The sequence below is a fragment of the Gopherus flavomarginatus genome, chromosome 11 (genome assembly GCF_025201925.1).
Source record: "Gopherus flavomarginatus isolate rGopFla2 chromosome 11, rGopFla2.mat.asm, whole genome shotgun sequence".
NCBI classification, from domain to species: domain Eukaryota; kingdom Metazoa; phylum Chordata; order Testudines; family Testudinidae; genus Gopherus; species Gopherus flavomarginatus.
The window spans coordinates 3,521,805-3,540,860 of record NC_066627.1 but is presented as its reverse complement, the minus strand read 5'-3'; the positions used below and the strand labels follow the sequence as shown (position 1 = coordinate 3,540,860).

Below are 19,056 nucleotides of genomic sequence, written 5' to 3'. Positions count from 1 at the left end.
GAGTGGAGAAACAGGAAAGAGGATGAATTCTGCGAGGTTGGATAGCATGGAGTGGCTGTGAGCTGGCTTTTTCTGGATGCAGATTGTTGCAACTGGCTCCATCTCTGTCCTAGGACGGGGGTATGTGTGTATTACCCTAGGAGGTCCCAGGGTCCTTGGCAACCTTGAATGGAGTGGGGTTTGTTTCCCACCTTAGAAGCCCTGTGAAAGATGGGGGGGTGTATTGGGTCCCCAACCGTGACCCCCTAAGACTCTCAGGAGGGGTAGTACAGAATAAGATTTAGCAGCACAGAGGGGAGCTCAGGTAATTTTTTGAGGGGTTAGGGAGCTGATATGGTAAGGCTGAGAGAAAGAACAGAGAACTATCAAAAGAATCTTTTTGGGAGACGTCTTTACCCACTTTCTCTCCCTTAGCATGGAGTATGCATAGTTCTTGGCCTTCATAAAATGGGCGGGAACAGTGAAGGCCTTTCTTTGATGTTCTTTCTTCATGTGTCTCTGGAAGTAATGGGAGATCACCATGGCCAGATGATCTACCCTGTAGGTCAGGCCAGCCGCTATGGATAGGCAGGGAAATGGAAGTGGGCAAAAGAACTGCAAACAGAGGGGCAGATTGGACCCCATCCCTTCTTCTTCACTGTGTGGAGAGAGTGGTGCCTATTTCACCTGTGAAAACAGAGAGAGAGGGAGATATAAATAGATAGATAAATAGATAGAGGGGGTATATGATAGATAGAGAGAGAGAGGAGATGTCTGGGGATTGATAGATAGATAGAGGGGGTATATGGGGATAGATAGATAGATAGAGAGAGGAGATGTCTGGGGATAGATAGATAGATAGATAGATAGATAGATAGAGGGGGTGTATAGGGATAGACAGAGAGACAGACATTGTAGGCGGGTAGATGGATTGGTAGCTCTTTCTCAGCCAGCCCAGGTTCACCCATCCTCTCCTGGTTCATGCCCAAGCCCCCTTTTCACCTTGATGAAGGTGACGAATCCGCTGTAGAAGAGCGTGATGAGGAAGAGGGCGATGAAGGTGGAGACTGTGGTCCACACACATTGGGCATCGTCCAACTCACTGTAGTCATCCATGCTGTCGTCTCGGATGCTGCAGCGGTTGATGCTCAGGACGGAGCAGTGCCAGGACTCTGCCCAAAAGACAGGAGGTGCCAGGGTCATTGGGGGATGGGGATATGACTGATAGGGAGGGACTCATTCAGTGCCACCTCTCCAATGCTAATGCTTCCATTAGGGCTTCTGTGTTAAGAGTAGCACAAGATGAGGGTCTCTCCCCTTCCCCATGTAGAGGTGACTCTGCAGACCCCAGATACCTCTAGGGAATAGGGTGTATCCCCCTGGGAAGATGATTCCACAGCTTCAGAGATTTCCCCAATTGGTTCTAGCGAATGTTCCCAACCTCTGTTCATTATTCCACCCTCCCCCAACTTTACTGTCCTCTACTTATAAGTCTCCCATCAAGGCAGTATACAAGACTTCATGGGTGAATGATGGGATGCCAGGTTAGATGGACCAGTTGCCTGCTCTGATATAATAACTGCTGCCTATCTAGAGTCTAAATGAGTATATCTATCTATCTATTCCCGTAGATTCTATGACCAGAAGGACCCATTATGATAATCTAACCTGACCTCCTGCATCACTCTTGTGTGTGAGTGCCTCACAACTATTCCTTGATGTAGGAATTCTAGACACATGGAGAATGCTGACATGCCGAAGCCCCTGCAGCTTCTAATGGCTTTGAATGGAGCTGCAAACTTCTGAAACCCAGTCCATAAATAACTTGCCCAATGTCCCAAAGGCAACGCTGTGGCAGAGAGAGGAAAAGAACCCAGGAGTCCCAGCCCAATGACTTTACCACAAGCAAATCCTTCTTCCTTTAGTTATCCCATTAGTGTGGGATTTTCAAACTTTTCTAATGTCCTTGGATGTCCAATCCTCATAATGAATGGTAATTGGGTATCCATATATCCAAGACATCTTTGAAAATCTGCTTAACAATAAGGGCTAGGGTCTTAAATATAATTAGGTGCTTAAAGAAATAGATTCATTTCAGATGGAGTTAGCTGCCTACTCACCTAGGCCCGGGTCCTCAAAGGTCTTTGAAATCAGTGGGAGTTAGGCACTGAAATACCTTTGAAAATCTGGTCCTGAGAGTAGGCAGTTGTGTAGTGGTAAACATCGAAATGAGTAAACTAACCTAACCTAAACTCCATATTCCCCAAGTGAGAAGGGAGTAAACTCCGTTTACCTGGGTTTACCCCTGACTAGGCTATTGATGATAGGTGTGTATAGTGAACTGACACAACATGGCCTCAGTTTGTGACAGGCACCTCTAGACATTTCAATAATAATAATAATAATAATAATAATAAATAATAATAATAAATTCCTCTCCATCTTTTGCATCATGTCCTCCAGATACTTGCAGGAGAAGAGGTAGGAGACCACAGATAAGAGCAAAATTCCCCATAGGTGTAGTTGGGTTATTGCTTTAATAGGCTTGTGGAATGTACAGAAAGAAGGCAGGTGAATGATGTCTTCATCTAGACTGAGTCAAAGGAAACACACATAGGGAACAAGCAGAGGCCAGATTGGAAGGCGTGAGGGGCAGCCAACAGAGGAATCTTTTGGTTGAGGTGCAGAGTGGATTTTGGGGCATGAATGAAGCAGCTAAGGTGTGTTTTACCAGTATGAACATTGACACTTCTTGCTATAATCCCTTCAGAGGAGAGGTGGGCGACTAGACAGCTGTAGGAAGTCCCCAGAATCCATCTGCTCCTGGACACCTCAAGCTTGCTGATCACTGAGCACTGCTGGCTGTTATGGTCACAGTTGTGGTTCTCGTCATCGGCCAGGATGTCGACCTCCGTCTGGGCTGTCTTCTCCTGCCACCAGACGGAGACCTCACCAGGGTAGAAGTCTTTGACGACACAGTGAAGAGTGAGGTTTTGGTTGCTGCAGATTTCCTCTGAGGATGGGGACAGAAGGTAGATGGTTGGAGCCTTCAAGGAACCTGCAGCATTGGAGGAGTGTGGTGGGGAGAGAGAGCACAAGAACGGCATAATTGAATATAAAGTATCATGGGTCAACAAAGTCATTCAAGGTGGTTTTGATTCCAAGGCACTAAGAAAGTGCTTACCAGATAAGGGGATCAATTCAAGGCTAATATAGCATCCATTATTGGATGATAGCACTCCTTCTCTCTCCTGTTCACCCATATCTATCTATCTATCTATCTATCTATCTATCTATCTATCTATCTATCTATCTATCTATCTATCTATCTATCTATCTATCTAATATTGGCACCCATCACTGCAGTATCTGAGGCCTGGATGCACAAAGGAACTTAGGAATTACAATGTTTAAGCCTACAATCTATCCCTATCTAGTTCCTTATCACCAACCCTAAACCTACAGTCCATTCCCCAGCAGGCGCAGGGCTCTCCCTGACAGTCCATCCCCATCTTGCCCTCTAAAATTAGCCCTACCCTTAAAATCTATTCCTAGCTAGTGTCCTAACTTTAACCCTAACCCCACAGTCCATCCCAGCTAAGTGAACGTTCCCATGGGCTAGTCTCCTGTGTGATTTTGGATAGCTCCAGTTAATCCAGGGTCCTTCTGGGATGGTCAGGACAGAGGACCTTTCCCCTAAGTCCTCACCATTCTTTGGGCTGATGCCCAGCACATTCTCCGCCAAGTCACTCTTGATCTGGCATCTGACGGTCTCGGTGGAGTTCCATTCACTCAGGTTGACCTGCAGCCAACTTTGCAGCCAGGTGCTGCCGTTGAGTTGCTCCATCCTCACGGCTCCCAGGTCCGCCAGCTCACCGTCCATTGTCCAGTTGATACTGGCATTGGCCAGGAAGGTCTTGCACATCACAGAAGCTGATTTGTTCATGAAAAGCTCTTTCAAAGATGGGGGCTGGATGTAGGCAGATGGCAATGCTGGTTCCCGGCAGCCTGTGGAGTCAACCATCGAGGACGTTGTCACACATAACGCTACCTGCCCAGTCACTGGGGGATTTTCGGATTATGGGTCCTTAAAGTTTAGAGCCTAGGGCATGTCTTTCTGAGCTGCTCAGCTTCTGCTGGCCTGGTGTGTCACACATTCATAGATTCATAGATATAAGGCCAGAATGGACCACTGTGATCATCTAGTCTGACCTCTGGCATAACACTGGCCAGAGAACTTCCCTGAGCTACTCGCTGCATGAACTAGAGTAGATCATTTCGAAAAACATCCTGTTTTGATCTAAAAATTGCCAATCATGGAGAATCCATATCCTATGGGTAACTTTTTCCAATGCTTAATTACTCACAATGTGCACCTTATTTCCAGTCTGAATTTGTCTAGCTTCAACTTCCAGCCATTTTGATTTTGCTCTACCTTTGTCTACTAAATTTAGAGCCCTTTATTATCAATTTTTTCCATCTGTAGCTATTTATGAACTGTGATTAAGTCACCCATTAATAGGACCCTACAAAATTCATGGCCGTGAAAAATACATCTCAGACCATGAAATCTGGTCTCTCCGTGAAATCTGGTCTTTTGTGTACTTTTACCTATACTATACTATAGGGTAAAAGTATAGAAAAGTACATAGTGCTTCTCAAACTAGGGATCCTGACCCAAAAGAGACTGCAAAGCTATTGTAGGGGGGTTGAGGTATTGCCACTCTTACTTCGGCCTTGCCTTCAGAGCTGGGCGTCTGGACAGCTGCTTTCTGGCTGCCCAGCTCTGAAGGAAGGGCAGAAGCAATCCTGTGAACGCCTCTTGGGTTGGGACCCCAGGTTTGAGAAATGCTCTCTTAAGGGCTTTACGTGGTTATTTTTTGCTGTTTTTAAATACATATTCATCCTTTGTTACAACAGCAAGAAATTTAAGGTTCAAATATTTGAAACCTCAAAATTTAAGATTTTAAAAATTCTATGACGGTGAAATTTACAAAGATGGACTGAATTTGGTAGAGCCCTACCCATTAACCTTCTCTTGTCAAGATAAATAGAATAAACATCACTAATTCTTTAATCATTCTTGTGGTCTTCTCTGAAACTGAGAAGTGAAGGCTGATCATTGAGAATTGACTTTGATATCCAACAACTAATAGCTAAGAACTGATAGATGATAACTGAGAATGGACTTTTAATACTTGGCAATTCATAACTAAGAATTGATAAATGATGACTGAGAATTGATTTTCATCAATTCAATGATTGATAATTGAGAATCGACTTTTGGTAAGTGAGACCTGACATAAGAGTACTGACGGATGATAATTGCAAGATGACTACTGATGCTGGACAATTCATGACTGAGAACTGACAAACAATCTTTGCCGATGACATGCATATGGAGAAATTAGGGGAATATTCCTAGACCTAAAGGAAGAAATGAGATGAAAGTTGCAAAAAGGGGCAGGCCTTCATGAACATGAGTCTGGGCATTGTTGAGAAGGGGATAATGACAGGAAGCTGTGGCCAGAGAAAAGACACCCAAAAAGGAAGAAGAGATTTTGGACACACAACTTCCATAAATGTCACCTCAATCCCCTAGGGAGCATGGACTGTCTCAGCCTGTGGAGCTAAGTCCTGCTCAGTGCTTACCAGTAGAGTGCAGCACCGTCTTCAGGATCATCTTAGTGGAGCTATGGGTCACAGTGCAGGTGTAGGGCTTCAGCGTGCTCCTCTCAGCCGCTCTGAACACCAGCTGACAGCTCTGCTGGAACCTCCCATCGCCCAGGGCCGTCGGAGAGGAGGGAAAGCTGCAGCTGAGCTGCTGATTGTTGACAGTCCATTGCATGTCTAGGTGCTTTGGGTAGAAGCCAGTGGCAAAGCAGGTCAGATTCTCATGCCCACCTATGTCTGGTGTGCGGAAGACTGTGACTGTTGGGGGAGATGGCTCCAGGAAATCTGAAACAAAGGAGTGGCTTTTTGTTGCAATTTAATTCATGCAGAAGGATGGGGGGGAGGATGCTGAAGGTGTTGGGGAAGCTAGAAAGCTGAAGAGAAGGTAAGCTCTAGTTACACCTAGAAATGTGGGTGTTGTGTAGAAGGAAAAGGCCAGGATGGTGAAGGATTTAGCTTCAGTGGAAATATCTAACCACCAAGCTCTTCAGATGCAAACGCTGAAAGTGCAGACCATGCCGCCCTATGGCTTTGGGTGATTATCATAATAATGTGGTGATACTTAGGTTGCAATACAAATGCTCCATAGTCACACCCAATTGCATCATGTCATGTTGTAACGCAAATGCTGAGTCGTGACACAATGGTATCATGCTATGATGCAATGCAAACCATGGGTGGTGGCAAGAGATCTGTCTCAGGTCATGCTACAATGCAGATGCTGCTATGCAACTAGGCCAAGGTGTGATGCAAACACTATGTCATGAAGCAACTGCATGGTGTTGAGTTGCTGTGCCAACACACATAAGTAAACCGTGACACAATTTTTCCATCATATTGTATCAAGGGGCAGTGCAAATGCTGAATCTAGGTGCATTCATGCTATGCTGCAATGCAATACAAACACTGTTCCATGATACAACTGCATCATGTTGAGATGCAGCATCAGTGCATCCTGGCTCTTCTTTATTTTGTCACAGCCAGATGTCAACATTTCACAACACAGCATCAAGACAACAGGTCATGGCATCATGAATAACCACGGTCATGACAGAACACTGTCAGGTTACAGCAAAACATTAACAAAAGTATAATCCTAGCAGGCCAAAATATCAGCATCTCTTGAGAAGACATCATACAACAAAGAAAAATCAACATATCACTATAGTGCAGTATACAATAAATCACCAGAAATTACCACCAAGTCGTGGTGAGACACCATCCCATGATGAAAAGACATCACAACTCATGTCTATGTATCACTACATAATGAAAAAATAGCAATGTCATGACAAAATATCATGAAGTGACAAAGTAAGATCTAACTGTGACATAATAACAACACGTCATGACAAAGTGTGTCCTGATAGTGTGTCACGTTTCCATGCAGCATAAAGCATGCCATGCTGGTGTGCAATTACTCTGTGCCATAAAGCCACCATGTCGCAACACAGCTACATCACATAGCAACACCACAATGCAGGGGTGTGACGCTAGACATCACCATATCATGACGAGAAATCACTAGATCACAATATGCACCCTCATATCCCTCCACAGTATCATCAGACTGAGATAAAAGTCATTATCGAATTGTTCCTTCTAGTTGATTTCCCCAGAGGGGGCACCCAATCCTAGTTTTAGAAAGCCTGAGAAATGGGTTCTCCCTTCCCTTAGGGAAAATGGTTCCACAGACTTGCAGAGCACACCAACTCTTCCACTGCTAGGGAATTCTTTCTGGCATCTAGACTCACCTAACAGTCCTGCTGGTGCAGTGCATAGACGGCAAGAAATCATGCCCTATCATGCAGGTATATACAACCCCACTTTCCCACTGAGACCCTGGGTTTTTCAGGTAGCTTTGGGAATTCCTCTCTTCAGCCACTGAGGGCAGAGTAATGTATCCAGAGGGCTCGATGCTGTGGTTGTCCCTTTTCCATTCGATGAGCAATTCGGATGGGAAGAAACCAGAGACCTCTCAGGTAAGCCACACCTCAGCGTTGGGGCTGGGTCGCACCGGCGATGGGAGAAGGAGGGATACAGAAGGAGCCTTGGCTATGCTGGCACCTGTATGGAGGGGAAGCGCAATGTGAATTTATCAAGAGTGCCTTGAAACCCTGAAGTCAATGGAGTTGGGGAATTGGATATGGACATCTCCCCTCTAGGTGGCTCTGATCAGCCCCAGGGCAGGGAATTGGCTGGCTCAGGGGTAGGGAATGAGACATGGGGTCTTTCCCCTCTTGGGGGTCCCATCTCTGATCCAGATCCAAGTAGGGGACATTAGATGGCTTATTTGCCAGCTCTGTACTAGAGAGTGCTGTGCTACAGGATTTGGGGTGTTGGACTCTCTCTCGCTGTCCTTTCCTATTGGTTGTCATCTACGTATCTGTTCTTCCTCTTCTCTGTTTATCTCCATAAACATCCATCCATCCATCCATCCACCCATCCATGACTGCATCTCTCTCTCTCTGGGCCTTATGGTACCAGACCCCTTCCTGAAGGTGGCTGTATTTCAGTAAGGAGTGGGAGGTGTCCCTGTCCCTACCCCCTATAAAGCATTGGGCAAAGTCACTGATTATTGTTTGAGTCTCTTCTCCTTCTCTCACCCCTGAGCTTCTGGATGGTCTTCTCCATGCCCTGGAACAGCGAGCAGGGATGAGTCACTCTACAGAGAATGCTGCTCCCAGAGGCCCAGGTTTCCCTGGGGATGGCTAGGTGGCTCAGGAGACTCTGGGTATGGTTGCTGTGTTTTTTGGCTTCTCCCACGGTGCACTTGCAGTCCAGATGGCACTGTCCAGCTCCCTGGTGAGTTTTGCTTGGCCCAGCTCATAGCCCACTGCCAGGCAAGTCAGGAGGGCTTTGCCTCGAGTGAGCAAGGCTTGCAGGGATGGCTTGAGGAGCTACAGGTTGGGCAGGGGGATGCTCCCCTGGCAGGCTGGAGTGGAGAAGAAAGGTAGATATGTCTTTCAGATGGTGTGGCAGTGGGGAGAGGCTGCAGGGAGGGATGGGATGGGATAGAGTTTGAGGAAGCTGCTCGGGGTAGGGTGAGGGGTGCAGAGCAGAAGCAGGGCAGCATCAGGGGGACAGGGATGCCAGGGGGAGAAGTGAGGGGTTTGTGGAGCAGGGAAAGGTAGACCAGGCCTGATCCAGATGGGGTAAGGGGTGCAAAGTGGGAAGGGATGGGGGGATCAGGGTGGAGAGCAGAGGGGGCTGCAGAGATGAGGGAGTGGGGGAGCAAGAAGGGGAAATGGGGTCAGGGAGTGGAGGGGGAGGAGGTAGGGGGAAGGCAAGGGGCCAAGGGAGCATTAGGGGAGCTGACTCACCTGCACACTTGCTGATAGTACTGAGCTGGGGGCTACCGGTCCAAGGGTGGGTCACATGGCAGCTGTACTCCCCCGGCTCGTCCCACTCTGCCTGGGACATCATCAGGTCGCTGAAGGAGCTGAATCTTCCATCTTTCCCCTGGAGGAGTCTGAGCTGGGTGCCCTCTCTCTCCTTCCCACCTGCCTGCCAGGTCAGCTGCAGGCCCCCGGGGTAGTAGCCGCTGGTGGAACAGAGCAAGGTGACAGTGTCACTTGCTCCTGGGCTTGGGCAGGGGGGCAGGATGTGAAGTGTCACTGTGGGGGCACTGGGGAGCATCCAGGCTTCAGGGAGAAACAGAGTCACAAGGGGGTGCTGACAGAAACCCTCCAGAATCATTGATCTGTCTGTCTGTCCATCTCTCTAGCTATCTACCCCCACACAGCTCATCTCTCTCTTTCTCTCCATCCATCCATCCATTCATCCAATGACTCCCATCCCCTTCTACTCCAGAAAAGATAAGAATTGCCATGCTGGAATGAACCCATTAGCGTGTTTAGTTTGGTATCCAAGCCTCGCTGCCATATGTGTAAGACTATGTGGATATGTAGCGCAACACCCCAACATCCCATCCATGATTGGTCCTTCCATTCCTGTATCATCTCTCCCTGATGCTCTGAATAAGCCAGTTGGTACATTTAGGCCTTTATCACATTGCCAGGAAAATAAATATTGCTGCTACAGTAGATCATTCTATAGTTCACCTTTGCTGATGGTCTTCTTGGTCGCCTTTTGCTCTGGCTCTGTATGCTCCTCCTCACGAGTGTAACTTGTCTCTTCCCATTTGTCCATAGTTGTTTCAAAGTGGTGGCTAGCTCTGTATGGACCATCCTCCATCCTTCACTCACTTGCAAGGTGTGGTTTTCCTTGCCACTTGATTGTCACTCCTTTGGGCCTGTGGTCATACGCAATACACTTCAATGTCACAATTTTCTTCTCCAGGTCTATGGACTGCAGGAGTTCAACCGTGGGTCTTTGTAGATTGGTCGAGGCTGCAAAGAAACCAGAGCATAATCTGATAGCAGCCAGGCTGCTCAAAAGGGAAAATCAAGTAGATATATATAGACAAAGTAGGAAAGGGCTGACTTACCTGCATGGAGTGACAGCAGTCCCTCAGGAGGGTTTGCGACAGAAAAGAAGGGGTTGTCTTCATGAGGCAACATGCAGGAGCATCAAGGAAAGTGGGCAAGAGAGAAACTCACGCAGGTTCCTGGAGTGGCACAGTCACCAACAAATCCAAAATGTGCACGGGTGTGTGGACCTACTGAGTTGAATGGAAGCGTCTCCATTCAGTTGTGTGGGGCATTTGGAGTTGCTGCCTTTGAAGTGCAGCCTAGAGGCTGATGTCTGCTCTATCGAACATTGTTGAGATTAGCATTGTAAATTAGATGCTGCAGGAGTTGAGATTCCACCTTCACATGGATGCCCAAGCCCCACAGTGGGGCAATGGAGCTGAGGGGTTTCTTTCCTGTGCTTGCATGCACTCATCAGCTTCTGAATCTGATACAGAATCTGCCCCATTCCAGCTCACATTTCCCTTGAGCACAATTTTTATTGGGTGTCTGTCATGGCTGCAGATACATGAAGGCATTTCCAATATGCCAACAACAAATTGGAGGAATAAGAAGGGACCATAAGGACAAAATTGTGAATCTTCCACCATGAGAATCCATGTCTAACTGTGAAGCAAACAACTCCTAGGGGGATCCATGGTTAAGAAGGAAAGAAATTTTTCTGTGAACCACCTCCCAGCCATGAAAGACCTCTGTGAACTTTCCCCAAGAGCAAGAGTGTCCATCCCAATGTCTTGGGCAAATCACAGCCCAATGAGATTACATTCTGCTCCTGCCCTGAAATTCCCTCTTGCAATTAGGACAGTTTTCCTGCACTTCCTTTACTGGTGATGGGGTCCGTGAGGCTGTGGAATCAACTACTCACGGGGTGAGTTGGGATTCCCATTGCTTGGGGAATTTCAGACTGGATAATGCCTTGGAGGAAAACGGAAATTTCCTGCACTGGAGTGGAGGGGACATTCCCTACCCAGCTCGGGTTGCAATAAATCATGCAGTTCTTGGTTTCACCAAATATGGCACCATAATGGAGATAGAAATCCTTCATTGCCACCCTCCTCACCAGGGCTCACATGGAGTCATGCAGCTGTTCATGCCATTGGTTGGGGAAAGAAAGTGTGTGGACATCCCCAAATTAACACCTGCCCCTGAGAATCCACTTACCGAGGGACACCTTTTCCACAACCTTCTTGGGCTCTTCCATGGCCGGGTGATGCACCACGCAGGTGTAATTTACTGCTCCTACACTTTTGTCAACCTTCAGGATGCTGTAGGCAGAGAAAGTGCCACTTCCTGACACAGGGCCATTATTGTAACTCGACTTGAGTTCTGGGGAGTTGTTCTTCAACCATGAGATGCTGATCTCTTCTGGGTAAAAGCCACTAGCTTCACAGATGAGAGTCAAGGAGACTCTATTCCCGGAGATGTCTTCGTGGTAGGCTCGGGAGATGGTGACTGAGGGCTCCTTCTTCCTGATGCCTAAATGAAAAGGAAGAGGGGTAAGAGAAGAATAAGACTTGCTTTGGATGTCTAAGTTAAGGACGTAGCTCCAGCAGCTATTGCTGTGTGAAGGGGCCAGGGAGGGTTGTTCAGGGTACGTGTGAAGCTAGACCAGGCAAAATAAAAACCCAACCACTGAGCATCATCTCCCTTGAAGCTCAAAGAGCCTAGACCTTCACCCAAACATTCAAATGAAGTCCTGAGCTTTCCCCTCATCCTTAAATGGAAACAACTTAACATCATCTCTTCTTGGTCTGCATCACCGTCATCATATTCATCTTCTTTACCATCATTGTCTTCATAATCACTTCCTTCCTCTTTATCTTCATCTTCTCCAGCATTATAACGTTCTTTCTCTTTTTTTCCTTCAACATCTTAATTTCCTTCTTCATTGTTATTGACATCATCTTCATCATCCTCCCAATCTTTATCCTCAGCTTGGTTTTTCAGTAATGGAAATAGACACAGGGCTTTGAGCTATTTCTGCATCCCAATCCTGAACCCTCACCCCAAACCTTGAACACACTATCGCTTCTTCACCCCAAGTCTCCACCATGCATCATCATAACATTGGGTCACCAACCCAATTTCTCACTCCGATGGAGCGTCTTCCCTCCTTCAAACACTCACAGCAAAATTCAACACAATTGAGATTTTCAAAGGCTGGCTAAGGGATTTGAGACCTTGGGTATTTCAATGGGATTTGGGCATTTAACTTCACTGGACACTCTGAGAGATTCTCACCAGAAACATCCCTGAAAGGGCAGATGGCGGTCGACAAACACCAGCGTGATTTCCAGAGGTAAGAAGTACATATGCACATCAGATCAGAGTCACAAATAGGACACTGAGTCCCTAACAGGCCACATCCCTGTTTCCCAGGGAGATGAGGGAAAGAAATTCTTGGAGGAGCTGGAATTCAGTGATAAGAAGACAGTGAGTACTGGGAAAACCTCTCACTGGATATTAATGGTGATCCCCTGAATGAGAGATTCACAGGGGAAATATTAATTACGGCTGAAATACAGTCCTGTGCTGAGGGCCTAGGCTCCGCTAAAGTCCTATTTGGGGGATTAACTGGGACATAAAGACTGCTTAGGATGTGTGTGGGGTGAGTTTCACCCTCTAATTCCAATTCACAGTGACTGGAGTTTGCCTTTCCCTTTGAGATGCCAAGGCTCCTCACCTGTATTGCTCATGGTTATGTCCTGTGTTAGTTCTCCAGAACAAGGTGTGGTCACTTCGCAGGTAAATTGGGTGCCTTGTCCCCATTGTGCCAGCGACACAGGGTGAGAACTGACCAGGCTGGTGGTCCCGTTGCTGTTCTTCTCTGGGGGTTCTGTCTTCACCGCAAAGCTGACTTGCCCATCCACTTTCCATGCGATTCTGCTGGCTGCTAAGTCATAGCCCAGAACTAGACAGGTAACATGACCAGAATTTTTGATGACATCTTCATAGGAGGGTTTGGTTAAGTAGATGGTTGGGTCAAGTAAGCTTCTGAGGCAGGCTGAGAAATGCAAAGAGATGTCATTGACCAGTTCAAATAATGTGGAAAGGCAGAAAAAGATGATTGAAATCTAATTTAATCTAATCTATCCCTCCATCTCCAGCAGAACACTCCTAGTGTCCCTCCCATCCAGCCAGCCCTGGTATCTCTTTCTCTTCCCATCCACCTATAGCACCAGTTTCTCTATGGCACTCCTATGTCTCCCATCACATTGGGGTCTAGGTGAAGTCCCACCTACCCTTAGGCAGGGCTGGTTTCTCAGTAACTCTCCACCGCACCTCCCCGCCATGCACGGGCCCAGCCCCTCACCCAAGCACTTGCTGGTGTTGTGCATGGAGAGCTCTGCTCCCACTGCTGGGTGGGTCACTTGGCAGGTGTAGACGTCCCCCTTCTCCCAGCTCTGCTTGGTGACGTTCATGCGGCTCTGCCCCATGTAGAAGCCATCTGTGCCCATTGCAAAGGAAAAGGCCTGGGTGGGGGGGCTGCTCTCCTTTCCATTCACCAGCCATTTCACGTTGGCTTGGTCGGGTTTGAAGCTCAGGAGGAGGCAAACCAGCTCCAGCTGGCTCTCTGTGGAGCTCTCCTCGCAGGTGGGCACCAGGAGGTGAACCTCGGGTGGCTTTGTCAAACCACACCCTGAGAGCAGAGAGAGGGGAAAACACAGTCCAGTGTTACTCTCTGTAGATCCCCAGCTCCCTTCCAGAGAGAGGGATAACTCTACAGTCCTCCCAGCACGAGTAACACCAGCCTTGTTGTGGTACGTTTACACTGAGTACTTTAATCAGCCTCCAGGACTGAGATTTTTCACAGCCATGTAAGGGATTAAAACAAATGGGAACAGGGCTCTTAAATCATCTAGGCAAATATTAAAAGCCTCCAGGCATTCTTCCTGCACGTGCTGCATGGAGTGTGTTCTCCCTGATAAACAGCTGGGACAAAGCTGGAACTTGAGCTGTGTTTGTTTATTTGAACATGTTTCCCTCAATTAATGTCCCCTATTTAAGGGGGACCGTGGCGCTGTACAGCATGACATGGCATCAGAAGAAAACCTGGGAGAGGACTGACTGTGTCTGACTATGGACAAAGGGTCAAATCTTCAGCTGACATAAGTCAGCTCAGTGCCACTGACTTCAGAGGAGATCAGTTGATTTACACCCGTTGAAGTTCGGACCCCAGAATGCCTAGAGTTGTGGCTCTGGGCTTGTATCCATTTCAAAAGATGCCTCAGAACAGCCAGAGTGCAAGGAACACACCCAGCTCCATGACAAAGGTGTACCAGTGCTAGCTCGGAAGGGGGTATAGCCCCTTTAAGGCCAGTGGTTCCTGGGAATTGTAGTCCCATGGGGCTGCTTGCTGCTGTCTATATCAGGGAAAGCTTCTGGCTCAGTGCTGAGGAAAGCGCCTGAGGGGGAATCTCTAGATGTGGACAGGCAGGAGGCCTAGGAACCATGCAGGGAAGGTGGCCTAGTGGGAAAGGGGGGTGCTCCCCATGCAGCCGGCTGAACGCTGGGGGGCTCTGGTGGCCGGGACCCTGGGCTCTGAGTTGCACTGGTTTTGCTTTGAGGCTTTGGACTTTGGATGCAGCGAATGGGCTTTGTTCTGCCTCCCCCAGTGAGAGGCGGTTGGGTTGGATTTGGGTGAGGGTGAGGGCGAAAGGCAGTGAGCCAAAGATTTCCCCTGTGCAGAGGGGCCAGCATGCGGCTTAGGTGCCATTTCAGCCCGGCTGCGGGTCTCAGATTTCCCAGGTGCCTAAGGGATTCGCATGCCAAGTTCCCATGGGAACCAGGTGCCTAAATCCTTTAGGCAGGGCTGAAAAATCCCCCCCTTAGTGGAACGTAGGTCTCTGCCCCAGGCGCCTTTCACCCTAAGGTTTCCCTCGTTCAGGGGTCGATGGAGGGGGCGCTGGGGGCAGGAGATCTGCAGTGACAAAGCACCAGGGCTCAGTGTGTTTCAACACTGGGCCAAACTTTCCCCAGACTTTCAGGCTGAGGTTTTTCCAAAGGCGCCTATGGGATGTGGATTAAGATTCACTGGCTCCCAGACCCTTTAGGCGCTTTGAAAAGCTCAGCCTGGCTGTGCCACCCTCCCCTGCCGCGTGTCTTACACTCCTGAGGGAACTTCTTCGACTTGGTCGTTGCTGTCCTTTGATGTGTCACATCGCACTGGTAGGTGTCGCCCTGCTGGGGCCTGGCAGGGATGATCAGCAGGCTGCTCTGGGTGAAGCGCCCGTTGCTCACCGTCACCTCTGGGAAAGTTGTGACCCCCTGGGTCACTTTGCCCGAATTCCACTTGATCTCCACTGGTGATGGGAAATAGCCCGTTACGAGGCAGGCCAAGCTTGTGTCCGGGGGAGCATTGCCAGTCTTGGTGCAGCAGGGAACCAGGGGGAAGATGGAGGGGGCTATGGGGTCCGCTGGAAAAATAAAGAGAATACAAGAGAAACCATCAAAAAGGGGGAAGAGGACTCAGGTTCTGTTCCCAGCTGCTGTGGGACCTTGAGCCTGTCACTGACCTTCTCTCTGCCTTTAACTTCCCATTGTGCAGTGGTGTCCTAGCGACGGGCGAAAAACATGAGAAATGGGATTCTGACCTCGGCCGTTCCAGTGTAAACCTGGAGCAACTGCACTGGAATAGCTCTGCTTTGTGCGAGTGATGCTGAGTGGAGACTCTGGTCCTTTGCAAGGTTGAAATATTCCCCAAGCACCTCACAACCTGAGTCCAGCCCATCTCAGCTCTCCGGTGTGAAGTGAGCATCATTACCCTCATTGAACAGATGGGGAAACTGAGGCATGGAGAGGTGACGTGGCTTCCCCAAGGTGACAGAGGGAGTCTGTGGGAGATCTGGGAATTGAAGCCAGTTCCCCGATTCCCTTCCTGTATTTTATAACTAGGGCCCTACCAAATTCACAGTCCATTTTGCTCAATTTCATGGGCATAGGATTTTAAAAATCGTCATTTTCATGATTTCAGCAATTGAAATCTGAAATTTCACGGTGTTGTCATTGTAGGAGTCTTGACTCAAAAAGGAGCTGGGGGTGTGTGTGTGTCACAAGGTTATTGTGTGGGGGAGTTGCGGTGCTGCTACCCTGACTTCTTTGCAGTTGCTGATGGTGGTGCTGCGGTCAGAGCTGGGCAGCTGGAGAGCGGTGGCTGTTGCCAGGAGCCCTGCTCTGAAGGCAGCGCCGCTGCCAGCAGCAGCACAGATGTAAGAGTGGCCTGGTGTGGCATTGCACCTGTGCACCTGGCCAACCGTCGCCGCCCTCCGGCCGCCCAGCTCTGAAGGCAGCACAGACATAAGGGTGGCCCGGAATGGCACTGCACATGTGCACCTGGCCAACCATTGCCGCCCTCCGGCCGCCCAGCTCTGAAGGGAGCACAGACGTAAGCGTGGCCTGGAATGGCACTGCACCTGTGCACCTGGCCAACCGTCGCCGCCCTCCGGCCACCCAGCTCTGAAGGCAGCTCTGAAGTAAGGTTGGCAATACCATAACCGGACCCGCCGACAGTAATTCCAGGCCCCAGGGCAGAACAGTCAATGGGCCCCTAGAAGGAGATGGCCGAGGTTCACACCACGCACACACAAGCCGTGCCCACATAGACATGGTCCAGCGCGCTCTTCCAGCATGGCCAGGGCTTCCACACACTCGTCCGGCTGCCGTCGCTGCCGCCGGTACCACCCCGCATGTGCCCGGGAGCCCTGCGGCCCACCCGGTGATTTAAAAGGGCCCGGGGCTTGGGGGACGGGGACCTGCATATGAAAGTTCAGTTAATAAAGTGAAGTGATAGTTCCACACCACCAGCATCCATGGGCAGCAGGGAGCCATTTGGGGAGGTATTTTAAGAGGGCCCGTGAGGGGCATGGAGCAGGAACGCTCCCCAGCAGCAGGGGTAGGCAGGTGACTAGCAGCTAGTGGCTGGGGGGAGCTGCACTGGGCAGCTGTGGGAGGCAGCAGGTCGGGGCGGGTAACCTGGGGCTGGGCAGTCTCTATTTGCCGCCATTTTGCCTTCCTGGGCCATGCCGGGCCTTGTTGCTGGCAGAGAACGGCCAGCCGCGTCTCAGGGCTGCACCCACCAACCCCCTTCCCGTTTGGGGAATGACTCAGGGTAATCGTTTCCCACCTGACAAAGGACACTTTGCTGCAGGTCAAACGCATGGGAAAATATCCCAAACCTGAGGCGATTTTTAATTGACATAGATGAATTAGAGAGAAAATGGGGCACAATCTGAGGTGGAGATGAGAGAAAGGGTCACTGACATGAGAGGAAAGGAGAGAAACCGACCTGGATTTTATACCCATCAGTGACAATCAGGGAGTAATGGAGGAGAATTTTCTCCCTCTTGGAGAGAGAAGTGGCCAAATAGGGGATTTCATTACCCCTCCCCTTCCCCTAGCACCAGCTTGGCTGCCCCTGGGCGTCCCTGGCTGCACAGAGATAGTTCAACCCCCCCACCATTTCACACTGTCTTTCCCCTCCCCTCGTCCCTTTCTGATCCCTCGCCCCCAGGCTCTGCCCTCTCTCTGTGCTGCCCCGGGGCAGAGCCTGCCCCAGCCAAAGGCAGCATGAGGGCAGCGGCTCCATCACTGTCCCGGCCCTGCCCAGGCGCGTTCCCGCCTGGGAGCAGATCCCCAGGGGCTGCAAGACCTGCAGCTCCCAGGGCCTTTGTGCAGTGCCTCTTTCCTGCCTGTCCAGCGCTGGCCCTGGGTCTCTCCAGCACCTAGTACCTGCGGGTTGGGCCGGGGGCGGCAAAGCCTGGGGCTGGGTCCAGCCGGAGAAACCCTCCTGGGCTGGGCACACAAAGACCGTTCAGCCTGGGTTCCCAGCTCCCCTCAGAGGCTACAGAGCTCTGCCCCGTGACTCTGTTCATTGTGTTTCCTGCTTCCCTCCTTCCTGCCAGTAGTCCCCCCGACGGACCCTCTGCTGATCCCTCAGCCCCTTCCTGGCTCCTTTTGCGCTGACCTGAGCCAGGGCTCCCGGCCGCTGCTGCTGCAACAGGGCCAGCGTCCCGGGCCCTTTCAAATCATCCGGGCCCCTTGGCAATTGCTCCCTTCACCTCCCCTGTCGGCAGGCCTGATCGCAACCCGCTAAAATAACCGTGTGACCCTCCCTGCAACTACCTTTTGGGCCAGGACCCCCAATTTGAGAAACACTGGTCTCCTCTTTGAAGTCTGTATAGTACAGGATAAAAGCACACAAAAGACCAGATTTCATGGGGGAAGACCAGATTTCATGGTCCATGACATGGTTTTCATGGCCATGATTTCGGTAGGGGCTTATTGATGAGAAGACCATTTGTTAAAGCTAGGGAAGAGCCCTCCATGAGCCATGGATGGATGAGATAACTCAACACGTGCCCTTTCTCCTCCGGTCCCTGCCCTTCTGTGCAAACAGAGCTTTCAAACCATACACCTCGGCCTCTGGCCTCTTCAATCCACCTCTCTGGGACACTGACAGGTCCAGGGGAAATTTCAAAGCTTTACAATACTTTGGGGGTTGCAGTCCTGATTTCTGGACTGTGGTGAACTCTCCAGGACTCACAGTTCTTAAAGCCAGCTTTGGCCTCTCTTTCTAACTGCTCTGCTCGACCAGAAGGTGGGGGCTTGGGCCAGGAATCGCCGGGGGACATGCCGATCACAACGATCCCTTCTTGTGCCCTAAAACTCTACCAATCGATCAGTTCTAAACACGTCAAATTGCAGTGGACATTCTACCACCAGTCACGGTGCGAGGAACCACCCAGCTACTTCTCACCACCGTCACAGGAGCAAGGACGAGAAGAGACCCTTTGTATAACAACAACAAACTGCCAGGAGACATTAAAAGAAAGAAAAGGTGGCTACAGGGGAGAGAAGAGAGCTTTGTACAAGTATATTCATCCTCTCTCTCTCTCTCTCTCATATCTACACAAGGCTCTCCCCTGTATCTGGATACCCTGTAAATACATTCAGAATATCATCCTGCCTTCCA

At 49.6% G+C, this 19,056-nt stretch overlaps 2 gene segments (V, D, J or C); both read right to left on the bottom strand.

The window, feature by feature from the left end:
* The window catches only part of LOC127031863 (Ig gamma-3 chain C region-like), a 214,995-nt gene that overhangs the window by 58,829 nt on the left and 137,110 nt on the right, over positions 1–19,056 (bottom strand).
* LOC127031889 (Ig lambda chain C region-like) lies at positions 8,149–9,559 on the bottom strand. The segment is given in 2 exon segments: positions 8,149–8,587; positions 8,976–9,559. Coding segments are annotated over 2 exon segments (411 nt in total).